Here is a 23,035-nt window from a genome sequence, read left to right as displayed (position 1 = left end):
CACTCATATATTCAGTTTACACTCATTTTATTCAATTTTTTTTACATTTCATTCACATTTGTATCGCATGTTTATTTCTTTAGCAATGTCTTTGTTTCTGCATTGTGGGACCAATAAAGGATTATTTTTGTCTTAATATCAACGACACTGAGCCACTCTGCTGCAGATAAAGCAGCAACGTTTACCTGGGGAAAACTAGGGGAATGTCCTGAGTTAAAATGTAAACATAACATGATACCAGGAAAGTTCCCATCTTTCACTGTTTGACACTCCTTTAGAACTGGAGGTCAGACTCAATGTCGGGATCAGCTGTCACCATATCATTAGGAGATAATAAAACCTTATCAGTCATGTGGGTGAAAAGTGACGTCTGGTCTACAATGGTGATGGGACTTAGATGTGTTTTTATTTCAAGCTGATGAAACATCCACCATCTCCCACCAACACATACAATGACATAACCAGGTAAACTTTACAAATATATGTATTTTTAATTAATTCTGTTAGTTGCATTGAGCGATATTGTCCAATAAAAACAAAAATGCCTGTTTAACGGTTTGACAAAGGCTATAAAAGTATTATTGAACCTAGGACAATATTGCATTCTGAGGTTGATGTGCCAATACTAATAGCAAGTTTAGTACAGCACAGACACACATACTCATGTTGTTTCTTTACAGGAGCAACATCATGACAAGAAAGACATCTTGGCCAATGCACACGATTCTGCAGTAAATGCAAGAACATGTTATTGCTGTAATGAACATTTTAACCAATGAGACATGTAGGGAAAGAAAACTATATTTACAACAAAAAAACTGCAGATACACATGTTCAACAGCGCATATATGAATAGATAAATCATAGCATATTACCTTTAAAACTTATTTACAAAAAGAAAAATATATTTACTGTACATCTGTACACTGGCCCCTGTAAGGTAGGTTCCACATTATGTGGAGGTAGGCAACAACGTACGAACCCTTCTTACTGGGTGTGTTTCTAATGGAGCGGTTTGCATAGAACTTCACATTCAAGCACTCGGTTTTCAAACTGATCAGCGTGAAGAGATCTCAGCCCGAGCAGAGACCTGGACCCGCTATACGTTCATGACGGGGGTCAGCTGCAGCAGTGAGCTCTGCGGTCGAATGGTGCTGCTCTTTGAGTGCAGTTTCTCCAAGTTTTGCAGAAAGCCTCTTCTCTTGAGACCCTCTAGAATGTTGGTGTTGCTGGAGGCCAGGCTGACGCGGGTCCTGTGGGGAGGGGAGAGTAGACGGGGCAAGAGGTTGATATTTTCCGAAAATACGCCATTTCTAACAAGGTGACGCGTTCATGCACTCCATCCATCCACCTACATACGAGAGTGCACAACGAGTTCAATGCCAGAATATAAGTCTTTTCTTCCTCTTTGATAATAACACAAGAATGTAAGTACTGCACAGCAATTACACATAATTATCAAAATGACTCCCTTATGTCCAAATACTGGATGCTGTAATTGGTCATGAGGTGTTTGTTCAGCTTTATTGCAATTTACTTTAAACGAAAAAAAACACTAATTGGGAGTCAGGCCAGCCACAGACATGTAACCTACAGGTTAACTAACCTCAATGCAGTGTTTATTTTACCTGTCACTAAACCTCCACCAGAAGGAGGGAGTCTGGTGTGGCCGCAAAAGATTTTTGCCCAAGGTGTGAAAAGCAGAAAAGGGCTGACCTGAAGAATGAGCATCTGTGCTAAGGGATTAAGAACATTTATTTTTCCTCTACATAAAACCTTTTCAACAGAAGGTGTCAGCTGTCTCAGTTTCACAAAGGTCAATGGCTGTGACAAGATACCCCTGGGCTATGATGAAATATCAGTGTCTTATTGCAGCTAATATGAACAAACTCTAAAGAGAGGCACTCACCGAGGAGAATCGATACCACTGTCTCCTGTGATACTCTGGTTTTCTCCCATTTCCCCGATCTCTGCCCTTCTCGCTCCGCCGGGCATGCCCACAACAGCCCTGCGAGTCGGAGGAACACACGTCTCGTCAAAGTCGTCCTCCCCCACCTCGACCGCCCAATGAGCAGATTCGCCGTCGCCCTCGTCAGCAGACTTGCGTACGGTCTCTGTGTCTGACTCGATCTCGCTGGTCTGGCAGTAGTCGAAGATGCTGCTGTCTGCAACTTCAGATGGTTCGGGACAATCCAAATCGAGGTTCATCTCATGGGGCCTTTCCCCCTGGATGGACGTGCCTTGCCTTGGGCTGGATCCACTTTGGGCCCCTGGTGATCGAGTCTTCTGATGGTGATGACGGAGCCTCCAGCTGGTCTCTTCAACTCTGGCGGGGCTGAGGGAAGATGCCCTCTGGGTTGCTGGGGGGATGAGATCTTTCACAGTGCTGTCCCCTGAGTCTTGTGGTTGGTGGAGGTTGGAGTTGTAATAGTGACTGTGGTGTCCCTGATATTGCAAATCAGATTCACGGCTATGATAAACCAGCTGGTGACCGCGGTAGTCTGCTCTGTACGCATTTGTCACATCAATAATCTCCTCCTCATTGAGACACAGGGAGCTGCAGGCGTCCTCGTCCTCCCGCTCGTCTGCTCTCTCATAGAGCCTGTAGTCGTCTTCTATCAATCCATCAGCGTCTGTTATGGAGGGATTGCTCTCGGCTATCAGCTCAGACCTTTCTCCCTGGCTCATGACCCTTTGTTCTCTACAACTGATAGAGACAGCTCTGATTTCCTGTTGCTCCTGGGTGGCTGGAGTATCACAGGTCTGCTGATGTGAAAAAAGTTCATCAGGCCTTGGTAGATCATCCCTCTGTGGGTTAGAGAGTCTGAGCGAGTGTTTCCTCTGCAAAGAGGGCTTGGGCCAGGGCAGTGTTGTGTCATATGAGTGGTTTACGACAGGTGTAGGGAGATTGCTCTTAGTATTTGAGTATTGTTGGTCGCTAGACAGGCTCTCAGCTACAGTTTGGTCTGGCACAGTATTGTGTTTGACCTCCTGAAAAGGTGCATTTTTGCAGTCTCTCTCCCAGCTTTTCTTGCCAGTTCCCTCCCTCTGATGTCGGACCTTGTCGTCTATCCGCAGGGTGCTGCTCTGTGGGTAGGCTGAGCTGTAGTCCAGCGGGAGCTCTCTGTTGAGTTTTGTGTCTGCTTGGAGCAGATGATCAACAGCGAATTCCTTGTCATGCACATAGTCGTACCTGTCGTCAGATGTCGGGGATTTCCCTACGGGCTCTCCGTCTGTTGCGTTAACTTTGGCCCGATGCGGATCCCAGGATTTCGAGCGGTGACTCGTTCGCTCCTTCCTGCCTGGCCCCGAGGCCTTGCCCTCTTTCACCTCTCGTCTTCTCTGCTCTCTGTTGGTGGCGGGAATAGCAGCATCAGCCGGGTCTTTGATTGGCTGGGTCTGGAAAGGGTTTTCAATGCGTTTCTTATAAAGAGATTTTCCCTCGACAACTCCACCTTCTTCCACTTGATCTGGTTCATCAACAGGGATTTCCACTCTGAGCCGAGTAGGGATCAAATCGTCCCCCTCTGGATAATTGTCCGCACATATGGGAACCTTACTCTTAACCCTCTCCTTCTCTCTTTCCCTTTGCTTCTCTCTGGATGAGTGGGCCCTCCTCTTGCTGCGTGAAGCCTTCAGAGCAGATCTTTTTCCTGCCGCTGCCTTAGAGGAGTGATGGTGCCTGGGTTTTGAGAATGCTAGGATCTCAGTGGACATTCCCTTGTCTACTCCCTTATCATCTTTATCCAGACCCCTCTCTAACACTCTGTCTATCCCCCTCTCTCTCCTCTCCTCTAGCTTCTTCATTAGGACCGTGTGGCGAGTCAAATTGTCCACCGTCAGCTCAGGGTTGATGCGTTTGATGATCGCGTGCTCTAGGTCACGAGGTAAGTTGTTCAGGTCATCCTCGTCTCTCACTGGCCATTCCTCTGGAGGAAACTGACCTGAGAAAGATGCATATTCTTTCTTTGGCTTCTCTTTCTTCCCTCCATTCCTCCAGAACATACTGAGACCAAACTTCCTCCCTGGCTTGTTGTCCTTTTCTTTGCGAACAGTGGCATTAGTGGAAGCTGTATTTTTGCTGATCTCACTTGCCTGACAGTCTGCGGCCGTGGAGGTGGACTGATGCTGCACCGTGGGTTTGTGATCCAGCGGTCGAGGCCACTTCAAGCTCTTACCTGTGCACTCACTTATGGAGACAGAGACCGAATGTTGGTCTGGGACAGTGGATGGAGACACGGTGGCTGTAACAGTAGCAGAGGTGATATTAGTGGGTGTTTGGAGAGGGCTGAAGCAGCTGCAGGACTTGCAGTGTGCCACTGGGAGTGACTGGGTGCTCTCCACGCAGGCATCGTTGCTCAGTAGGTAAGTAATGGGAGGAGGAGAGGGAGGGTCATCTGCTGATCCAGACGTCCACCAACTCTTCTCACGGACGATGTTGTTAGTGATAAAATAGGTTTGAGGAGTGACGATGAAGTAGCCCTCGCCTGTATGGTAAATCTTGCGTTCCTTGATCAGAGTGCCCAGAGCATTATAGAGGATGTCCTGAGTGGGGATGGTTATCCCTGAGACACAGAAAGGCAAGTTTAGGACAAGAGACTGGCAAGAGAGAAAATAGTTTCTGGTTTAGGGATAAAGTTAGTCTAATAATACCATTTAACATATGTCTTCACCTGCGTCTGTTACACATGAAGCCAGCAGCCATTTAGCTCTGCCCAAAGACTGAAAATGGGGAAACAATGCACCTGGCTCTATGCAATTATGACAAAACCCAACAAGATCAATAATTGACACAGTACATTTTGCTTTTTTGAGTCAGGCAAAACCAACGGGGGTTTACATTCCAAATTATTTCTTATTACTTTGCCTGTTTTCTGTCTGGCCAAGAAAAAGTCTGGCACGTAAACTATCCTACAATAACAAACTGTAATTATCTTCGTCAAGGAGGTTGAATGTCTGTATGCGTTTGTCTGTCAGTTAGCAGGATTGCGCAGGAACTATTTCCCACGAAACTCGGTGGAAGGATGCAGTATCGGTCAGGAAAGAAACCTTTCCATTTTGATGGAGATCCACATCAGAGGGCAGATCCAGGAGTTTTTCCCCCACTTTCTTTACCATTGTGAGGCTTTTTTCATATTCACTGATTTCTCTACTCATAATAATAAGGACAAGAAAAGTAATTAATGAATCTATATGGATATTCTTTTTTGGGGGGCTGAGTTTGTGCAATTGGGTGTAAAAATCTGAATCTATAATAAATTTATAATACATAATGATAAGGGACTGTTGGGTCTTGGAGTGGCTCTGCTCTCTACCTAGTTCATACAATACATTTAGCTTTTTTTGATTTAAGCAAACCTGACAGGGGGTTATGTGCCACACTTTTTCTTAAAGGTTTTTCTGTCTGAACTAGGTCAGTGTTTTTGCTAAACTTGGATCATATGAGCTTTATAAAGCTTGTAATCTAAAACCCTGTCAGAAAGTGAATAAGCACGCAAAACGAAAATGATGAAATATTCCTTTATAAAGAAAGATGTGCCAATATTTTATTGGATTACCTGGGTGGGCTTTGCTCATGTAGTTGACAAGTGCCTCCTGGTTGACGATGATTTGGGAGGAGTTCATATCTGAGATGACCGAGCACAACACTTCGGCCAGGGGAATGAACTGAGACTGGGGGACGGGGGACATCTGCACCGGGGACAGGTCACCTGAAACAAACACCAGCAGATGACAGAGTGAGAAACAGGTGGGCCTGCTGCAGTACACACAAACACACCTGGGTTAGAGAAGCCCCTCTCTCTGACTCGTGCTGCCCGCCAGAGAAAACAACTCCAAGTACTGAAGTTGACATTCCTCCCCTAACCACCCTCTAAATCATGACCGAGGTGGTCTATTTATGTGAGTTATATGAACCATGCCTGACTGCTTTTGAAATTCCATCAGTTCTGGGACAGACCACAGAATTCCATTACTCCCACAGAAACGACCACAGCGCTGCCTGCTGGGTAGATCACATATCCTGCCCCCGTATCACACTGCCCCACATGTCTAGGAGGTGCCCTTATACAAACACATCACTAGAAGTGAACTAAGAGAAAAGACAGAAATATTTTGTCTTTGTTAAAATTGCGGGAAACTCATTTTATTTACATCTACCTCACGTTACAATCCCTCAGTGAGCGGACAATATTCCTCTGACATGCAAACAAAGCACATTAGACAGAAGCCACAAGGCTTTCCATAAAACTAAGCTGCTTTTAAAGCTAAACGGACATTTTAGAGACATTTTATTAGAGTATCAAAAACAATCAAGGCAGTTTCACGCACGGAAAAACAATTAAAGCAACATGTGGTGCTTAAGTTCATTCAGGAAAAAATATTTTTTTGTGCAAAGCCTACCAGGAAGAACCCTGGATGCATTGAAATTGAATGTGGAGTTTCACACTGATTTGTTATCTTTGAGTGTCATCATGTTCAGAGACAGTTTTTTTTGCTGTGCATAACTACAGTAAGAATTGCAAAGCCCTGCACATCAATATTAAAGGGAAATGAAAAGATATGTTCTTAGATCCTGGAGACTTTGAAAATCTTTTTTTTTTTATACAAAAGATCATTATCATTCAAAATACTGAAATCACTGTCTCCATATTATCCACATGAACTCCGGAAAATGGGGTCTGGAGTTTGTCTTTCACATGTGCAGCAAGAGTTTGTCCACATCAACAGAAAAATATACACAGCTTTCAGGTGAAGGGTGGCGCCTGGGTAGAGCATGCAGGAGGCAGCACATGACATAAAAACTCCTGTGGAAATCACACATTTTTTATCATAGCACATCGAAACTGGCGACAACCCTTATCACCAAGAGCACTCAAATCTCATTGTCTTTCCAAGTTGCAAACTTCGTCTGCGTCTTCTACATGTATTGCACCTCTTTGTTTTCTTTCTGGGTTTTTTTGTATGTTGCATGTTAGAAATGTCATCAACGCAACAACTTGCTCACTAATTCTCCGGCAATATCCCACTGTATTCACACATGGGCTTATTTGGATATTCTACAGTTTTTACCAGGTGGCTGTCAGGGAAAACTCTGGAGAATGTCCGCAGCGACTAGCTCGGACGTTTGCATTCTCACAGCCCCCCTGCATAACAACAGATTATTCAATGCAGCTCTGAAAGCAGCTACAAAGCAGAGATAGTGATGTTTACTAATGTGAAGTAAACTGAAACCACCAAAACACATCAGATCCCATTGCTGATGAATGATTAGTATCTGGGCTGAATACACACAAAAACTCCCCTCGTGAAAAACAAGGGCAAAGACTTAACCTTACCCACAGGACTGGAAAATTGGTTTTAGTTAATGAGCTACACTGCACCAGTGTCAGGTTCATAAAGAGTGTAAGTGGAGATAAGTTAATAAAAATAACTTGATGTGAAAAAATGGTCCATGATCACACTCCACCTGCTATATTTTATTAATAATAATAGAATCCGATATAAGTCCAAACATGAGTAAAAAAGTTTTTTGTTTTTGACACATTGGCCCCTTGTGATTCCACGTTTCCAGTTGTGTAACTGTGTGAATTCACTCTTCACCATGTGGAGTGTGTGAGTGATTCTCCCATCATCTCCAGGGCTTTCAGTGAAAACACCACCAGGCTCACACTTGATGTAAACCAAACATTTACAACCGTCACACTTGAACCACTTATGTCCGACGCAGGAAAAATAAACAACTAATCAAATATCTGCCATGGTGAAGCGTAACAGAACACACGCATACCGCGCTGATGGATCCAGGCAAGTCTACTGATGTTTGTTTTATTTGACAAGAGATGTGTATACACCCAAATGGTTTATTACAACCAATGAAGCCCCACAGGCTGACGAAACGGAGCCTGAGCCACCTATGACCTGCCCAATCACCAACCCGCCCAATCACCGTAAAAATAGTCGCTTCATTAACTCTTTCATTAAGTTTATATTTAACATATTTGTTTATATGAATGGTAAATGGACTGTATTTGCTTCTCCAATCTTATCAATCCCTCAAAATTCTTAACAGTACAAACCCCATTCATACAAAATTCTATCACACCATTCATACAATGTCAATTTGGGGTTCAGTATCTTGCCCAAGAACCACCGACCCTCTCTCCCTCCTGACCCACACAAACATGGATATTTTAACAAATCTTTTATCTCAGAGCTACAATATTAATTTGAACTGGGGGAATGGCTCAATTTATTAAACTAAACCATACCTTTATTTTGTTTAGATGGTGATCAGTTAACAGTCGTTATATTTAACTAATCAGTGAAGGAGAAAAGGTCAATCTATGGGAAAATAGTCAACAAAAAGAAACCAAAATCATCACAGACCACCCAAAAATTACTTGAACCTAACTTTAGAAAAACAGCATCCAACTGGCAACTTGGAAAGCAACTAGGTGGAAAATCGCCCAATCTGGCAACACTGACCACAGTAGTTTTTTAACTTGCTGAAATGAATCAAACTGATGCTCATTTGTGTTCAGTTAAATTGAAAACGCACTATTCTCTGTAAGCAATATGTCAAGCTCGGTCAGTAAAAAAAAACAACAAAAAAAACTATTACCAGCACAGTGAGCTCACATGAGGCCCATAAGTCTCACAGACAGAGGTCTTTCTTTGTAAAACTGATCCTACGACACACAGAGGGATTGTAAAAAAACATCTGCCTTCCCCCAGCTCCAGCAGAGGACGTTAATCTGACTAAACCTCGGCACGGATATCTCAATAACTGTCTCCCTGGGCAGTGAATTAATGCTGCTGACTTTTGCTCCTCATTGTTGTTGACTTCCTATAGGAGCAGCAGCCTGTCCACATAGCAACCACTTAAACACAGCAGTCAAAAGGTCAGCAGGGATATGGGCTGGTCAGAGGGGAGGAAGGCAAATAAAATATTTTGATTACAGGGACTTAATACACTAAGTAGTGAAGAGCACACACCTCCGCCAAGGCCCAACAGCCCCCTAAACTTGAAAATGATGAAAAACTCCTTATCTCTCACTGATAAGGACAAATTCCTGGATTGCTGATCCGGATCCACAACAAAAATGTATGGATTTTCCCTGACCCATCCTTCCACTAAGATTTGTGGTCAATCTGTCTCGTGGTTTTTGTGGAATACTGATAATGACCTCCTTGGTGGAGCTAATACACAAAGGTAGTTTGGCTGCATTGACCATTATCTCCTCTTCTCTCACCACGTCCTGGATCAGAGCAGGATATCCTGTCTAACACTGGCGAACATAATCTGTACTCGTAAAGGAGTTTAAAACAGAAATAGGATCAAGCAAGAGCATGTTTTCCCACATACCAGTCAATTCTTTACGCTCTGGTAGTGGTACGGACTACAACATTCAACAGACAAGAGAGACTGGCAATAGGTGAAAAACAGAAGACATTAATAAACCTACAGAGTTTTTATATGTGGGAAAATGTCTGTGTAACCGAAGGATGGGCCGAGTGAAGGATTAGTGTTTATTGAGTCTAACATTAGCAGGCGTGACCACTGAGGAGGTTCGCTGTTGTAACCATCTTCTCTCCAGGGGGAACGGACCTCAGTGTTCCTGTAATCTAACACGGGGCCACCGACATTACACCCTTTGTCATACGCGGCATGAATACCCAGCTGGGTGCCATGGCAACCAAACCCTGTGCCACAAGGAAGGGGGCGGGGGGTAAACAGAAGCTCTGGAATCAAACAAGAGACAGGATTTGCGTCGGCCCAAGTGAGGAGGAGAAATAGCACAGAATCCAACAATTTTATATGTCGGAGTCTGTTCACCAGAAAACAACTGTGTAATGTCTTCTCTGGTTCACGGAGTGCTGGTGATGACATCAAGGTTATCACACAAACTGGGGTTACAGAATTTTAAAGACTTGGCTGTTTATCAAGCAGGGCAATCTGATATTCACATAAACTTCACACTGTATTTTGAATCTATTTTTCATATTTCTGTGTTTTCAACAACAGTGAAATGTCCAGAGCTTTCAGGTAAGGGGTGGTGCCTGGGTTGAGCAGGCAGGATGCATCACATGACGTATAAATTCCACTGCAGAAATCCTTTTTGTTTACAGAGCACTGATATCGATGTAAGGTTTTATTGTCAAAAGCTCTCGAATCTCGTTGTCTTTCCAAGTTGACGTCTTCAGCGTTTTTCTTTTCTGCCGTTGCTTGTTAGAAATTTCATCAACACGCCCCCTCGCTTGCTGTTTTCTGAACATTGTCCCGCTGTATTCTCACATGAGCTCACTCGGACATTCTCTGGACACAGGGGACTGGCTGGAAAAGTTTCGTGAAAATGAACATTTCAGGAGATCATCCGGAATACAGTGCATGTCTGAAAGCAGTTTATGAATGTCCTCCAGGAGTGACTGTCTGAACATGTGTACTCATCCCCATAACCCCTCCTCATCCATAACAAATCAGGTTTCGCTGCTCTATGATGGCTGCCTGAGTGTGGCCATTTGGAAACAATTATAGTTTTTGTAGTTGTTGGACAACATGTTGAAGGAACTGGTTCTGTTTAAGCATAACCCAACTGTAATAAAAGATGGATTGCATTATGGGAAGTGTAGGATCCAGTATTTTTGGAACTTGAACCAAAAGCAGGGACTAAAGTCAGAATCTCTCACCCTCTGTTGCCAACATTGTTTCCTGCATGTGTCTCCAAACATTAATACTAAACTGCTGGAGTAAAGCAATGACTTGATGTGACCATCTTTGACAGACATAAACAAGCAGAGAGCAATACAGTTTGTGCTAGGAATATTTTTTCCATTTCCACGTTGTTTCATTTGATTTAGTTAAGAAGGAGAAAAGGGAATATTTCTTTTTTTTTTTAAATAAAAAGTTGTACGCATAACATCAACAACTGTGTTTGGAGCTGCTGCCATATTGCATATAGTATATATGCCAATATGGATTAAATGAGATCATTGCAACTTTATATGACAAGTCTGAAATTTCACTTTAATGGCATTCTCCACAACATTAGAATAAAGTGACATAACCCACATTATTCTGCTCCACACAGAATGTTATTTTTCCCCCATGCCATAAACTTTCCATGTCAGAATAAACTGCTGCCTGGGGGATGAAAAATGAATAATGCCTGAAGCTGTCTGCTCAGTTTGTGGAGATGATTGACACAGACTTTCTCTCGTGTGTCCCCACTGAGACATTTTTGTCTGCTGACACTGATCAATGCCACATGTATTCACATGGCTGTGTCGTTAGCTGGCTGTGTTGTTAGGTCGCAGCCACATGAGTCCCATTTTTTACGTGATTGCATTACCTCCAGCTTCTTGGGGGGAAACGCTAACACAAAACACTATACAGTACATCCTGCTTTCTCTACATTAATGAACAGGAAGGAGGGAGATTCTTCCAATTATGAGTGCAGGCGACAAAGTGACGGTCAAAATGTGTCCTGCAGCAGCACAAGGACCTGCATCATTTTCTATCGTTGAGGGAAGGGACATTTTTTCAATTAAAGTTAAAGTACCTGTTCAACTTTAAAACATACTTTGGACGCATGCAATCCAGAGACTCAGAAGTAGAAGTACAGAACAAAGATAAAACCTTCACAACAGACTGAAAATTATTTGACATTTCCTGGGCCATTCTGTGTGGAGTTTGCATTTTCTCCCCGTGTCTGTGGGTTTTTACCGGATACTCCAGCTTCCTCCCAACGAAGACATACAGATAGGGTTAGGTTGATCAGAGACACTGAATTGACCGTAATGTCAATATGAATGGTTGTTTGTCTACACTGGTGACCAGGGTGTACGGTATAAGCGGTATAGATAATGGATGGACGGACAGATGGACAGACGATTTTTTAATACTTGACATTTTGCTCACTAGTGTAGCGTTAGTGTAATCCTTTTCTCCCTCACTACCAGTCCTTCATGATAGAAAACGAGTTAATTAAAATATTTTACAGTGAAGGGAAACTTTTAATTTGAACTTTAAGGCAGTCTGGTTCCCCTCAACCTTAAAACATTGCATTTTACTGTGAAGTGTTGTTTATAATGTTGAATGCTCATTAACCCTGCTATCAGCGTGGCTCTCAGGGCGTCGATCGCGCCACCACTTTGAAACATCAGCTTTGTTTCCACAATCCCCGGCTCCTTGGCCTCTCCAGAAACACAAACTCACAAATACACACACACACCATTTTATCTCATCCTGCTATCGTCTAATCTTTTAGGCTCCAGCAGGCAAACAGGCTAATCTCCTCTCTCCCTCATTAAGGACACACTGCATGGCATTCAACATGAACTTGAGGCCTGCCCAAACTGCAGAATCGCTCCCTGTCTCCCAGTCGACGGAGACCTTGTGAAGGACACGCTTCAGTGAATCTGCGCGGCTGTGCGTGAGCGATCGTCTCAGGTGAGACAATGTCAAACATTCAGTGTAATGGGAAGAGATGCCAACTGTAATTTATGTCGCGACTCCCTCCCAGTCCCATGACTTGTTTACCCCCAGGTTTGGGTTTTTTGGTCCTGCAGGCCTCCGTGACGCCCCTGTGACCCCGCCCACCTCTTATGTGAGTGCATGTGTTTTAAAAGGGCTTTACAAGTTTGTGTCTCTCACTCCCACAGAATACACAGATGTGAGCATTGCAGTGAAATGGCCCAATAAACTGAGTGAAAAGATCCCTTCAGAGAGCAATCACAGCCCGAGTGTCCCAACAACCAAAACTCTACCAGTCAACAACACTGCCCTTTCCTGTCTGTCCTCTCTGAAAGAAGTAAGACTGTCCACATTTAATGAAAATGTTTGCTAAACACTTCTATTGTCGTGAATGTACTTGACTGTAGCATTTTTTTACATTTTTAACCACTTTAACAACAAGGCTGCCAGTGTTCCACTTAAAACAACATCAATAAGCAATACACTTGAAAAACTGAGCCACTGATCATTTTATAGTTTTATTGATTGATTTGTTCACAATAATAAAAGCAGCATTTGTGTCCAGACTCGTAAGAATTAGGTAAATATTTAATCTGACCCACTGATGTCTGAGTGCTTCTGTTTAAATATTAAGTGAAGGGAGGGCAACAGTCAAAAATGGACTGTGCCCTCGTTGTAATCAGTATTGGAGAAGACGAGATTGTTGGCAGGTTGCTACCTCAGATTAAATAGATTTTATCTGGAGACTTCTCTGTATTGTATAATCTGATTTAGTGTCAGGGTTTGACTTCTGAATGCTCCATCTGAGAGCAAACCGCACTCCTTAATCAGCAGACACACGGATAAGAGAGAAAAAGTCAAAACACTGTGACTAAAGAGGATTCATGAGCTACAACTTGAGGCAATGAAGTGAAACACAGGCCGGCTTTGTGTTGACTAGCATCGCCATAGAAACCTTTACTTCGGCGGCGACCTGCCACATGCAATACAAAGCCAACGAGAAAGAAGAAACAGCAGCAGACGCGTCGTACGGACATTGACAATCCAGCTATAGCCTTGAGACTCACTTTGCCAAACCAACTCTCTGACATTTAACATATGCTGGCAAGAAAGGATAAACAGCCTGTGACTAAGCTTCTCAATTTGACATTTACTGAGCTTAAAACATCTTCGCTCACATAGCCGGTTACCGCAGATGTTGGCTGCAAATCCCTGCAGCTGTAAGGCCATTAAATAATGTTTTTACCATCCGATTCAACATAAGAACTCACATCACATGCCATTTGTTGTGACATGTGATGGATTGCTATTCATATCAATGACCTGGAGCTGAACTAGTGCAGAAACCCTGTTATCATATTCTTGTGAAACGAGAATTACACCTGAGCAGGTGTTAATCATAAGACCAGTGACAAGGTGAATGTAGACAACACTGTATTTTATAACACAGCCTAAAGTGCACTGTGTAACCAATACATGGCTGTGTTGCCAGGAGACAGGATTTAAAGAACAACTTTCCCAACATTTTATTTCCCCATCTTTTTATTTCATACCTCCTCAGACTTGATGGGCCACACCCCAACAGGTCTGGTTCTCGTCTCCTTTCATGAACATTACCCCACAGTTTGCCGGTGCCTTTTTTCGGCCAGACGCCTGGCATGTCCAAGCCATTTAAATGTGGACCACAGTGCCTTTCCTTTGTTCTTTAACAGCCAACGTCATGCTTTTAACATTTGTGTTAGAATCACTGCATTGTACAGAAACTGCATCCAAGTCCTCCTGTGCATATGCCAAATCTGTCACAATCTCCTGAGTAACTACTTCACCTCAGCCTGATCTCAGCTCAGATGCAGTGTGTTCAAGTGTAAACCTTTCATGTGATTAGAAAAAGTTTGAGTAAAGTGATACTGCAGAGATTAGTGTTTAAGAAGAACAAAATGGTAAAAAATTATTTCCAGAGGCTGAGCTATCCTGAAAAGCAGCCCTTCGTGCATGACATCACCGGTGACATTCAATCAGACTTTCAAAAGCTCATTGTGTGCCATAAAAAATATTTTCAGTAATTGAATTTATTTACCTTAAATGAAATGCATAAAACGTTTTCCAGTCTTGTCTAATCTCCCAGTGCATTATTGAAAATAACCATAAAGCTTGCATTATTCCAAATCAATGGGACTTTAATCAAAAACTATACAAAATGCAATAGACTGGATGCATTTATGGATAAACTGACAGTAAATCTCCTCAATTTTGAAATTCATATATATATACATATATATATGTCATGACAAGAAGAAAATCCTGGTCATTGCCCAGATGTTTTGCTGACCCTCGTGATTGGCTTAAGTTCAAAGTAAAAGCACTTGTACATGTGCTTTGTCGATGATGAATGTTAAATCATAAATGTAATTTATAGCTCTGTGCAACCTCAGTAAATTCAGTAAGGTAGTACATTCTACTCTGAGGCAAAATGGCATTTCAATGCCTGATCTTAAAATAACACAAAACTGCTCTGTTTATTTATCCTTTCAAAACAATTGATTCAGTCAATGATGATTCCCTGATGTTATTCAGACTTTGTGTCTAATTCTGATCTGTAGTTTCACAACAATCTCCTTATTTTTTTAATATTTACACGATTAATCCTCTGTTTTTTAAACTCCTGCCAGTACTTTTCGATGCATTTGATGCTTTTGAATTGTTGCATTGATGATTGAACTAAACTGTGCTTGGTTATGTTACTTCCATATAAACAAGAGAGCTTTAGTTTCACCAGTTTTGTATTATTCAAAAGGTCCAGGTACTTTCCCCCAACTTCTCCCATGGAAACCTCTCACCAAACCTAAGACACATACAATCGTAAGGGGTTTTCAGCAGATTCACCTCAGATAATCAAGAGAGACGGCACTCATTGGTTGCAGATGAAACCCATTTCCTCTTATTTAATTGAGGTTGAGGTGCAGCAGATTTCTGCGTTTGTTATCTTAGTATTTAGAACAGAGCTCCCATCATGGTGTCTGCCATATGATCAAGTGCTTTTTAATGCTCTACAACTGGTCAGCACAGAGCTGTGGTGTGATGCTTGAAAGTATCTTTCACTCTTTGGATACAATAACACAGCAGTTTGCTATCACAGAGCCGAGGTTAGCATACCTTTGCATTTATCAATGCTAAATGAAGCAAAGAAAACATCCTGTCAGGAAACTGAAGAGTAATAGTAATACCAAATTTAATGCAATATAGCCTCACTTCTATGTCAACCCACTTGTCCAACCTGAGGGTGAATGAAGATAAAATCCCAAGAGTGAAACTCAAGCAGCTGCTGACAGGGTTTATAAGCTGAGGGATACAGAGGAAACTGTTATTGTTGGCACCGCTCCACTCCACCGCTAAGGGTGAGCCCAATATTTGGGTCGATAAAAAGGCCGACATGCCTGATTTGCACCGGAGGTGAGCTTCCTGCTCAATGGGAAAGGATGTGACAAACAAATGATGTGCTGAAAGGCATGCAAGCACACAGTCTCCCACAAATGTGTAGGCACAGCAGAGGTCAAGGTTCCTTACTATCTGAACCATATCATAAACCATCTTTTACAAGCGCAGGACATAGATAGCAAGACATTCGACATAGATACAGAGACATCCTCCTGGCAGTTCACACTGCTATTTGAAAAGCAATTTAATAGTTCAACAAGCTTATAAATCCTACATGCAGCTTTATATTTTTATTACATTAAGTCAAAACCTTCAGATATATAACAGTTATCTCCCATAAACTGTTGGATAAATGAATTGAGGTTTTCTTAGGTCAAACCAACATTTAATTCAGATAACCCCTAAATTAATGGGCACTTGCAGACTTGGTCTATATGGTTTTCTCAAAATAACATTCCTTCTCGGTTTTTGTGAGAACACGACTGAATGACCACGGCCATAACACAGACTCTTCGTCATTTTGAGCCTCAAAAACAGCAGCATATATTTTGTGCAACAGCTTAATGTCATGCTATTAGTGTCAAGGGATCTGGAGAGCGTATTGTCTGAACGCAGCTCCGATGGTGAGTGGAGCAGATCTCACACAGATGTGCCTCCATGAGTATTTCCCTTCATCAATCTGTCTTTAACCAGACCAATAAAATACAGACACTGACAAATCATGAGGGTTCTTTAACAAAGTATCAGTAAAAACACATGCTATGATGGCAGTTTGTTATACCACCAGATATGTGGGAAAGTCAACTGAAAAATAGCCACTGCGACTAGTTTAAAATATATCCATATTTGTGTTGATGAGGAAAATAAACACACAGACAGGATAAAAAATTGGTAAGATGCTGATCCTTGGTAACTTTTCATTGAGATGTCCCACTTCAGGAGTTGCATGAGACGGCCTAGTCGCACTGCTAGGACGCAATTGGTCTAAAATACAGTCTCAAAGTATTGAATAAATTGAAAAAAGAGTGATGGCATTTGGAGCCGCAGCGTATTAGCAATGGGGGGATGGAGCCATAGTAAGAAGGGTCGGCCAATGCACATGGTGGACCAATTGGGAGTCAGACTCAGCTGTCAAACATGATGTTTCACTATTTTTATAGCATAAATAATAAAAACCAAACTTAGTGGAAAGATCAACACTTGAACAAACTTCGGTGTAATCAGAAGTACCTCAAATGACAGAAACCTTCTTTGAGAACAATTATTTGACTTTATACTGTAGTTTGGTCCATATCCCAACATGGTGGAGGAAAGTTTATGACCTATACTGCAGCCAGCCATCAGGTTGTGACTGAGACACTTTGGCTTCGCTTTTATGGAGCTGTCATGTCATCCATGTTTATAGAGTCTATAGTTTAAATTCTTAACTAAAAAAATATTTGTAACATTCAGCTTCTGTCACACAACCTACAGCTATAAACTTGAGAAAAAATATTCTATATAATTCAAAGTGCTAAATAAATTCAGTATATTGGTTTATATATTGTAAATGAACATACTTAGAGGGTGTGGGGGTGTGTCTGACAAAAAAAGGCTGGGGAAACCAACAGGAGCTTAACTGTCCAGTGTAGAACACCTGGATACTTTGTTGTATGTTGCTCATTTTGTTTCCTCAAAACCCTCTGAAGATATATGACCTCAATGGCTTGTTAGCAGGAAGGTTGTAACCTCTGACCTCCACTGCTTAGTTAGGACAGGGTGGGCCATTTAAACGTGGTAAAACCCGGCAAGGGAGTGTCACGGTTAATAAGCTGACATCTGGAAGAGTTATGACCATTAGTGGAGCGCTTTGAGACTTTGACAAAACACCCTCATGAAAGGAGACACCCCATGTGTGAAAATACAACGCTTTCAAGTAAAAAGTAAAAAGCAGAAATGAGGCTCACTGGTCCTGCGAGTTCAGGAAATGATCTCAAGAGTAAATGAAGCATTTCAGGAATGCTTCACCACCTCATGGTATGGACGGATAAATGAAACATACCATTTAAAAAAGGAAACTTGGAAAATTGCAGCATAGCCATAACCCAATTCCCCGAAAACACACAGAGGTAGACCCTCTGACCCTATGTCCTACAATGACCAAAGAAGTGTTTTCCATGGCGAAAGTGAGAGGCCCGTCCAGAGGACTCATTCACGTCCATGTTCAAAGAGGACAGAGGCAGTTTACAGAGGTTTATTGTGGAGAGGATACAGGACACCTCATTACACCACTGGCTGACTCCATATAAATGTTTCAAGTCATGGATCCATGGTCATCACGCTGCAGCGACAATAGTGACTCTCTAAATAATGCAGAAGCAGCTTACAGCCATATGAAGCCTCTGGTTTCAACAGGAAAGCCTTGGTGGTTCTCCAGCTTTTGGGGACTGACTGCGGAAACAAGATCATCAGTGTGTTTTCTTAAAAAAATTCTGTTAAAATCAGATTAAAAGAATAGTTTGGAAATACGGTAATGCACTTTATTGCAGATCACTAATGAGAAGATTGTCTAGAGTTGGTAGCAGTTATCTTGGCAAATAATAGGCATTCTCCTTACAGCTTCTGTTTCCAATAGATAACTATATCCTGATTATTAAAAAGTTAAACAGGGTTACGATAAACCATGATTTGTCTGTATTCAGGCTACAGTGTGTATGTAAAAACAGTGCATGTCAAGACTCTTGGTGAGATGGATGTCCTCTGTATTCACACTGATCATAAGAGCGATGACTTTGCGGTGGTATTATTCTGTAAACAAGTGCTAAAAGCCAGAGAAGTGATGAAGAGATCATTTCAGAGTAAAAAAGGAAGAATGAGAAACACCCTCCTGACATTCATGAGACATAGTGAAGGGGGTCAACCGCAGAACCAGTGGGCCCCATTCCCACAAGGATAACAACAATAATATCTGTTCATACTAACTCCTCACCCTGTCTGTTTACCTCGGCCTAACCTCCCTACGATCCCCTTCCTCCATCAACCCTCCCCGCCTCCCGCACACCTCCTTCTCTACGTGTTCCCCCCTCTTAAGAGGCCCAGAGACAGCGTATTGGCCCACAGAACAATCTGTCCTCACACAGGCTTTTAGCACAGATAACCAGACAGGGCCAATGAGGAATTAGCACAAATTAATCAAAGTGAGTGCGTATGTTTGTCTGGGAGCTTTGTTTAACCATCCGTCTCTCTCCAATTATCGAACACTGGTAAGTCTAAGCTCAACAGCTCCCACCCTCAACTCCCCTTAAAGAAAATCTCCTCATGTCAGTTAAGTCACATCTCACTGCTCTAAACTGAGAAAGGACACAGGGCTGTTTAAAATTCGCTATACCCCATAACTCATAACTTTTTCTGGTTTCCAGCCAACAAATTTATATCAGGACAATGTCAAGGCATTTTACTCCATGCCTGATATCAATCTCAGAGTCTGACTTCCACAGTCCCTCACTGGCCATGAAATGGAGGGACATTAATCCTGGGTAACAGAAAAGCGTCTGTGGTCGACTCGGCAGCCAGTCGCACAGTGATTCACTGCTGACCAACTCTCTCTGTTGAGAGGAGGCAGTAAACCAGGCCCTGACAGCCTGCCAGCGCTGATTTCCATACAAATTGCTGCGGTGTGAGGCGAAGGATTTGTTAAGGAGGAGGAGAAGGTGACATGTCCACACACACAGAGGTGTTTGCTCACGAGTGTCTCCTGTGAAGCTCAAACATGAAAGGTAAGGACTCTGGACTGTGAGCTCATGCATATCTGTGTGCACCTTTGTGCTGACGCTGTGCATAGTGACCGGCTCAGCATCACCTCTGCCGCATATGGTGCTTGTTTGTGTGCCGGGTTGAAGCTTGGGGGCCAGAAACTCTCAGAGCGGGACGGCATGTCAGCCTCCACCTCCTCCCCCACTCTGTGACTTCACGCCCCCCCCGGGTCTTCCCCCCTGTGTGTGGTCTCTTCCTCCCCTTTCACATTCCTCCCTTTAACTTGTGCGTGCACCGCTCAGTCAGAGCCGACTGACGGACACAAAGTCAGCAGGTAGACAGCGGCAGGGCCTGAATCCAGACACAATAACACTCAAACAAAGACAGACATGATATTGGAAAGACAGAGGTGACGTGAGGCAGCTGCATCAAATGGCAACTCAGAGCCAATGCGTGTGTTGCTGGGACACTGTTTCAACAACCACAAGGACCCTGGTGCTGCTCGACTATCTACCCTGCCAACAATTGAATAACTCTAACACTATGATTTCAGACATGCACTGAACTCAACACAAATGTGCGCTCTTCAGTTTCTGCGAACTTTCTCTGCCTGGCCTCCTAATATAAAGTCCGTAGAAATCCAGGAGAAGTCGATGTGAGAACACACCAGGGGTTGATGCTTCTAATGCGTGAGAGACACAAAAATAAAAATAAAACAAATATCTCTAGGTGAAAAAGTGGTGACACACGTAGAAGACACAGATGAAGATGTCAAGAGAGATTGTGGTGATAAGAGCTTAAAGCGGTTTCTGTGTCACAGAAAATCACATGTTCTCCACAGCGGAGTTAATACGTTGCTTCCTGTCTCTGCCTCTTGCACCTGGCTGCTCCACCTCTCGCCTGAATAATACGGAGGATTTGTTGCTGTTGTGAATTCGTCTGTGCAGAAAACCTCCCACTGTGTTGTGCTTGTGTAAGGCAAACTCTGGGTAAACTCCATAGCCAATTCTCTGTGTTTTTACCCGCAGGTCATGTCTTTGGCTCATTGAACTCTTGCAGCTTTTCATGATTGCATATTTTTGACTGGAAGTTGGTGCTTTGCGACAAAAACATAAAATCAGCCCCCACGCATGTATTTGCAATAACCCACAGTTTAGTATCTTTCTTCTAGAGGAAGGAAACATTTGAACAACCTGGTGTATCTCTGAAGAGTACTGTCATTAGGGCTAAGTCCACACACAGGGTTGTCATTTTGTCCAGCAGCTGCTGCTGTCAGGCATTTACAACCCATGAGATCACAGTATGGGAGGCTGCATAAAGGTTTCCATTCATTGTTCCTGTGCAGGTATATGATGCCTTAAAATAAATCCAGAGGAAAACCAGAGGGGAGCAATTAGAAGTAATTAAATGAGATGCAGAGCTTTGTTAAACACAACACCATGTCTACAAGAAAGGGAGGCAATCGTCAGGTAATCAAACCAAACTGGCAATATTTAAGTTTTAAGATCATCTGGATGCGTCAAGTGGTTTTAACTGACAAAAGCAATTGTTGGTATAATTGTTTGAAACTGGTTAGGCTGGCAACATTTCACTGCTTGTGGCAACAAAATGTGGACTCTTTAAGAAGTATGGGGGTTTTTTTGAAATGAGTTTTGTACAGGGGAAACTGTGTCAGCCATGTAGATATATGAAAATATTTCACCTTGGCATTCTTTTATACCACTACACTTTATAACATCCAAAAAGGCAAGAATCTTTTTTCCACAAGGGATGAAATAGTTGTCCAGACCTATTGTTTGGGGTAGTGGGACACACTGAAAACCAACCACTAATGATTCCACAAATTCTACAACTTTTTGGTAAAGATTAGTCAACATTTACCATCAGATTTAACTGAATTGTGTGAACATTATAAGATAAATCCAGAAGAAGAGGAGGAGGAGGACAAAAGGGAGGAAGGGTGTTAAACCTTGTCAGCCCCTTGTTGTTCAAAGTTTATGACTTTCACACACCTCTCTCAGTGTGGTTAACAAATGTTGTGTGATTCTACACACACATTTTACAGTGTCAGGACACATTATGCTCTCCTGGTGTCTTTATTTCCAGTGCCATCACTACAGCAGTTCTTGTTAGTGTTGCTTTTGCAGCCCTCTGTGTTTCTGACTTTAAGGTGTGTAAAGTTGCATTGGTGCCATTGATTGATAATAATCCTGTATAATATAAATGGTGACAGCAGGTCAATGACAGTTACATACCGACAGCTTTAATGATGAACCCCTTCGGTGACCTCAGAGCCCTGCGCATCCACGCTTCCCTCAGCACCTCCAGGTTGTTCGCGTTCCCCTGAATGAAAAGCACCAAGTTTTCCATCCATCCCTGGAAGCACACCTCCGCTATGGCCTTCACCAGCCTTTTATTCCAAAAGCTGCGCGAGTTTTGCGCCTTGAAGTCCGCAAAGATCTCCTGACCGCTCGTCGCGTTGACTTTCCCTCCGCCGGCGCGCAAACTCTCCTCGTCCTGGCCGAGGATCACAGCGAGCGACGCGGCGGAGAGCTGGACGACCCGCTGCTGGAGAGACATGTCTAACTATGGAGATATGATCCCACTGGAGAAAATGCACTCGGTTAAAAAGCAGTCTCTCCTCTCTGGAAATCCAAATAGACGCCGGGGTTTGCCACGCATTCCTCCAGTGTGCGTCTGAGCCCTGCGCCCTGTGGACCGGAGGCGCAGAAGACCACTCGGTGCGACGGGTGTCTGTGGGCTTCCAGGGAAACAGTGACGGTGGAGGAGGAAGAGGAGGAAGAGGAGGAGGGATCATCAGCCTGCTGCTGCTGCTGGGACACACAGGTAGACAGACCTCCCACTGACTGGCTCCTCTGCTCCAACCTGCTGGACGAGGGAGGGTTTTAATGTCAGTCTTTAGGAAGAGATAATATTAGAGCCCGGCTTTCATTTTTATTTTCTCCTCACCTGACCCCCTCACTCTCATGTCTCCCATCTTTTCCTCTCCCTTCATTTTCACCCTCGCCCACACTAAAGAGGCCAATGCTAGTTACTGGCACTGTTGGGTTTCAGCGAACTCTTCATTTCCAGACTCGGATGCAAATGTCCAAAGCTGCTGTCAGACATGCACCGAACTCCGCAGGTCGTCCATGGAAATCCGCTGGATTCACCGCGAGCGAGTGTCTGTGGTGTGTATGTGTGAAAGACAGACAGTGGGTAAAGTCCGGAGACAATTATCCGGATATCACCTGCAGATCATGTTCGACAACAGCTCATCTGATATTCTCCGGAGCTTCTCCTGCCGGTCCTCTCGTAAAAACCGCTGGATAATGTGGAGCGAGCCCATGTGAGGAGACATCAGGAGATCATGGTGATTCACGCTAGCGAGTG

General features: G+C 43.2%; 1 protein-coding gene across 3 annotated transcripts; it reads right to left on the bottom strand.

Moving 5' to 3' along the window:
* Positions 1 to 387: 387 nt before the first annotated feature.
* On the bottom strand, positions 388 to 23,035 carry stox1 (storkhead box 1). Of its 3 annotated transcripts, none has more exons than XM_020090635.2 (5): positions 22,613 to 23,035; positions 21,898 to 22,531; positions 5,559 to 5,711; positions 1,910 to 4,565; positions 388 to 1,253 (listed from the first exon to the last, which is right to left on the bottom strand). In XM_020090635.2, exons 2-5 carry the CDS (start codon positions 22,220 to 22,222, stop codon positions 1,100 to 1,102), a joined length of 3,288 nt encoding a protein of 1,095 aa, XP_019946194.2. In that variant the 5' UTR covers positions 22,223 to 22,531; positions 22,613 to 23,035; the 3' UTR covers positions 388 to 1,099. The 3 variants fall into 3 exon arrangements, with proteins under 3 accessions (XP_019946194.2, XP_019946183.2, XP_019946205.2); XM_020090624.2 differs by having other exon boundaries at positions 21,898 to 22,528; XM_020090646.2 differs by having other exon boundaries at positions 21,898 to 22,528; positions 22,894 to 23,032.

This window comes from Paralichthys olivaceus, chromosome 14, assembly GCF_024713975.1.
Source record: "Paralichthys olivaceus isolate ysfri-2021 chromosome 14, ASM2471397v2, whole genome shotgun sequence".
Lineage (NCBI taxonomy): Eukaryota > Metazoa > Chordata > Actinopteri > Pleuronectiformes > Paralichthyidae > Paralichthys > Paralichthys olivaceus.
Note: the sequence above shows the minus strand (reverse complement) of the source record. Positions and strands in the feature narration are given on the sequence as shown.

Excerpts from the sequence above, each read along its gene's own strand:
- stox1 (XM_020090635.2), bottom strand. The coding sequence starts at position 22,222 with ATGTCTCTCCAGCAGCGGGTCGTCCAGCTCTCCGCCGCGTCGCTCGCT. Across the intron at positions 5,712-21,897 it reads GTTCATCATTAAAGCTGTCG|GTGACCTGTCCCCGGTGCAG; the intron begins GTATGTAACTGT and ends TGTTTGTTTCAG. Across the intron at positions 4,566-5,558 it reads CATGAGCAAAGCCCACCCAG|GGATAACCATCCCCACTCAG; the intron begins GTAATCCAATAA and ends TCTGTGTCTCAG.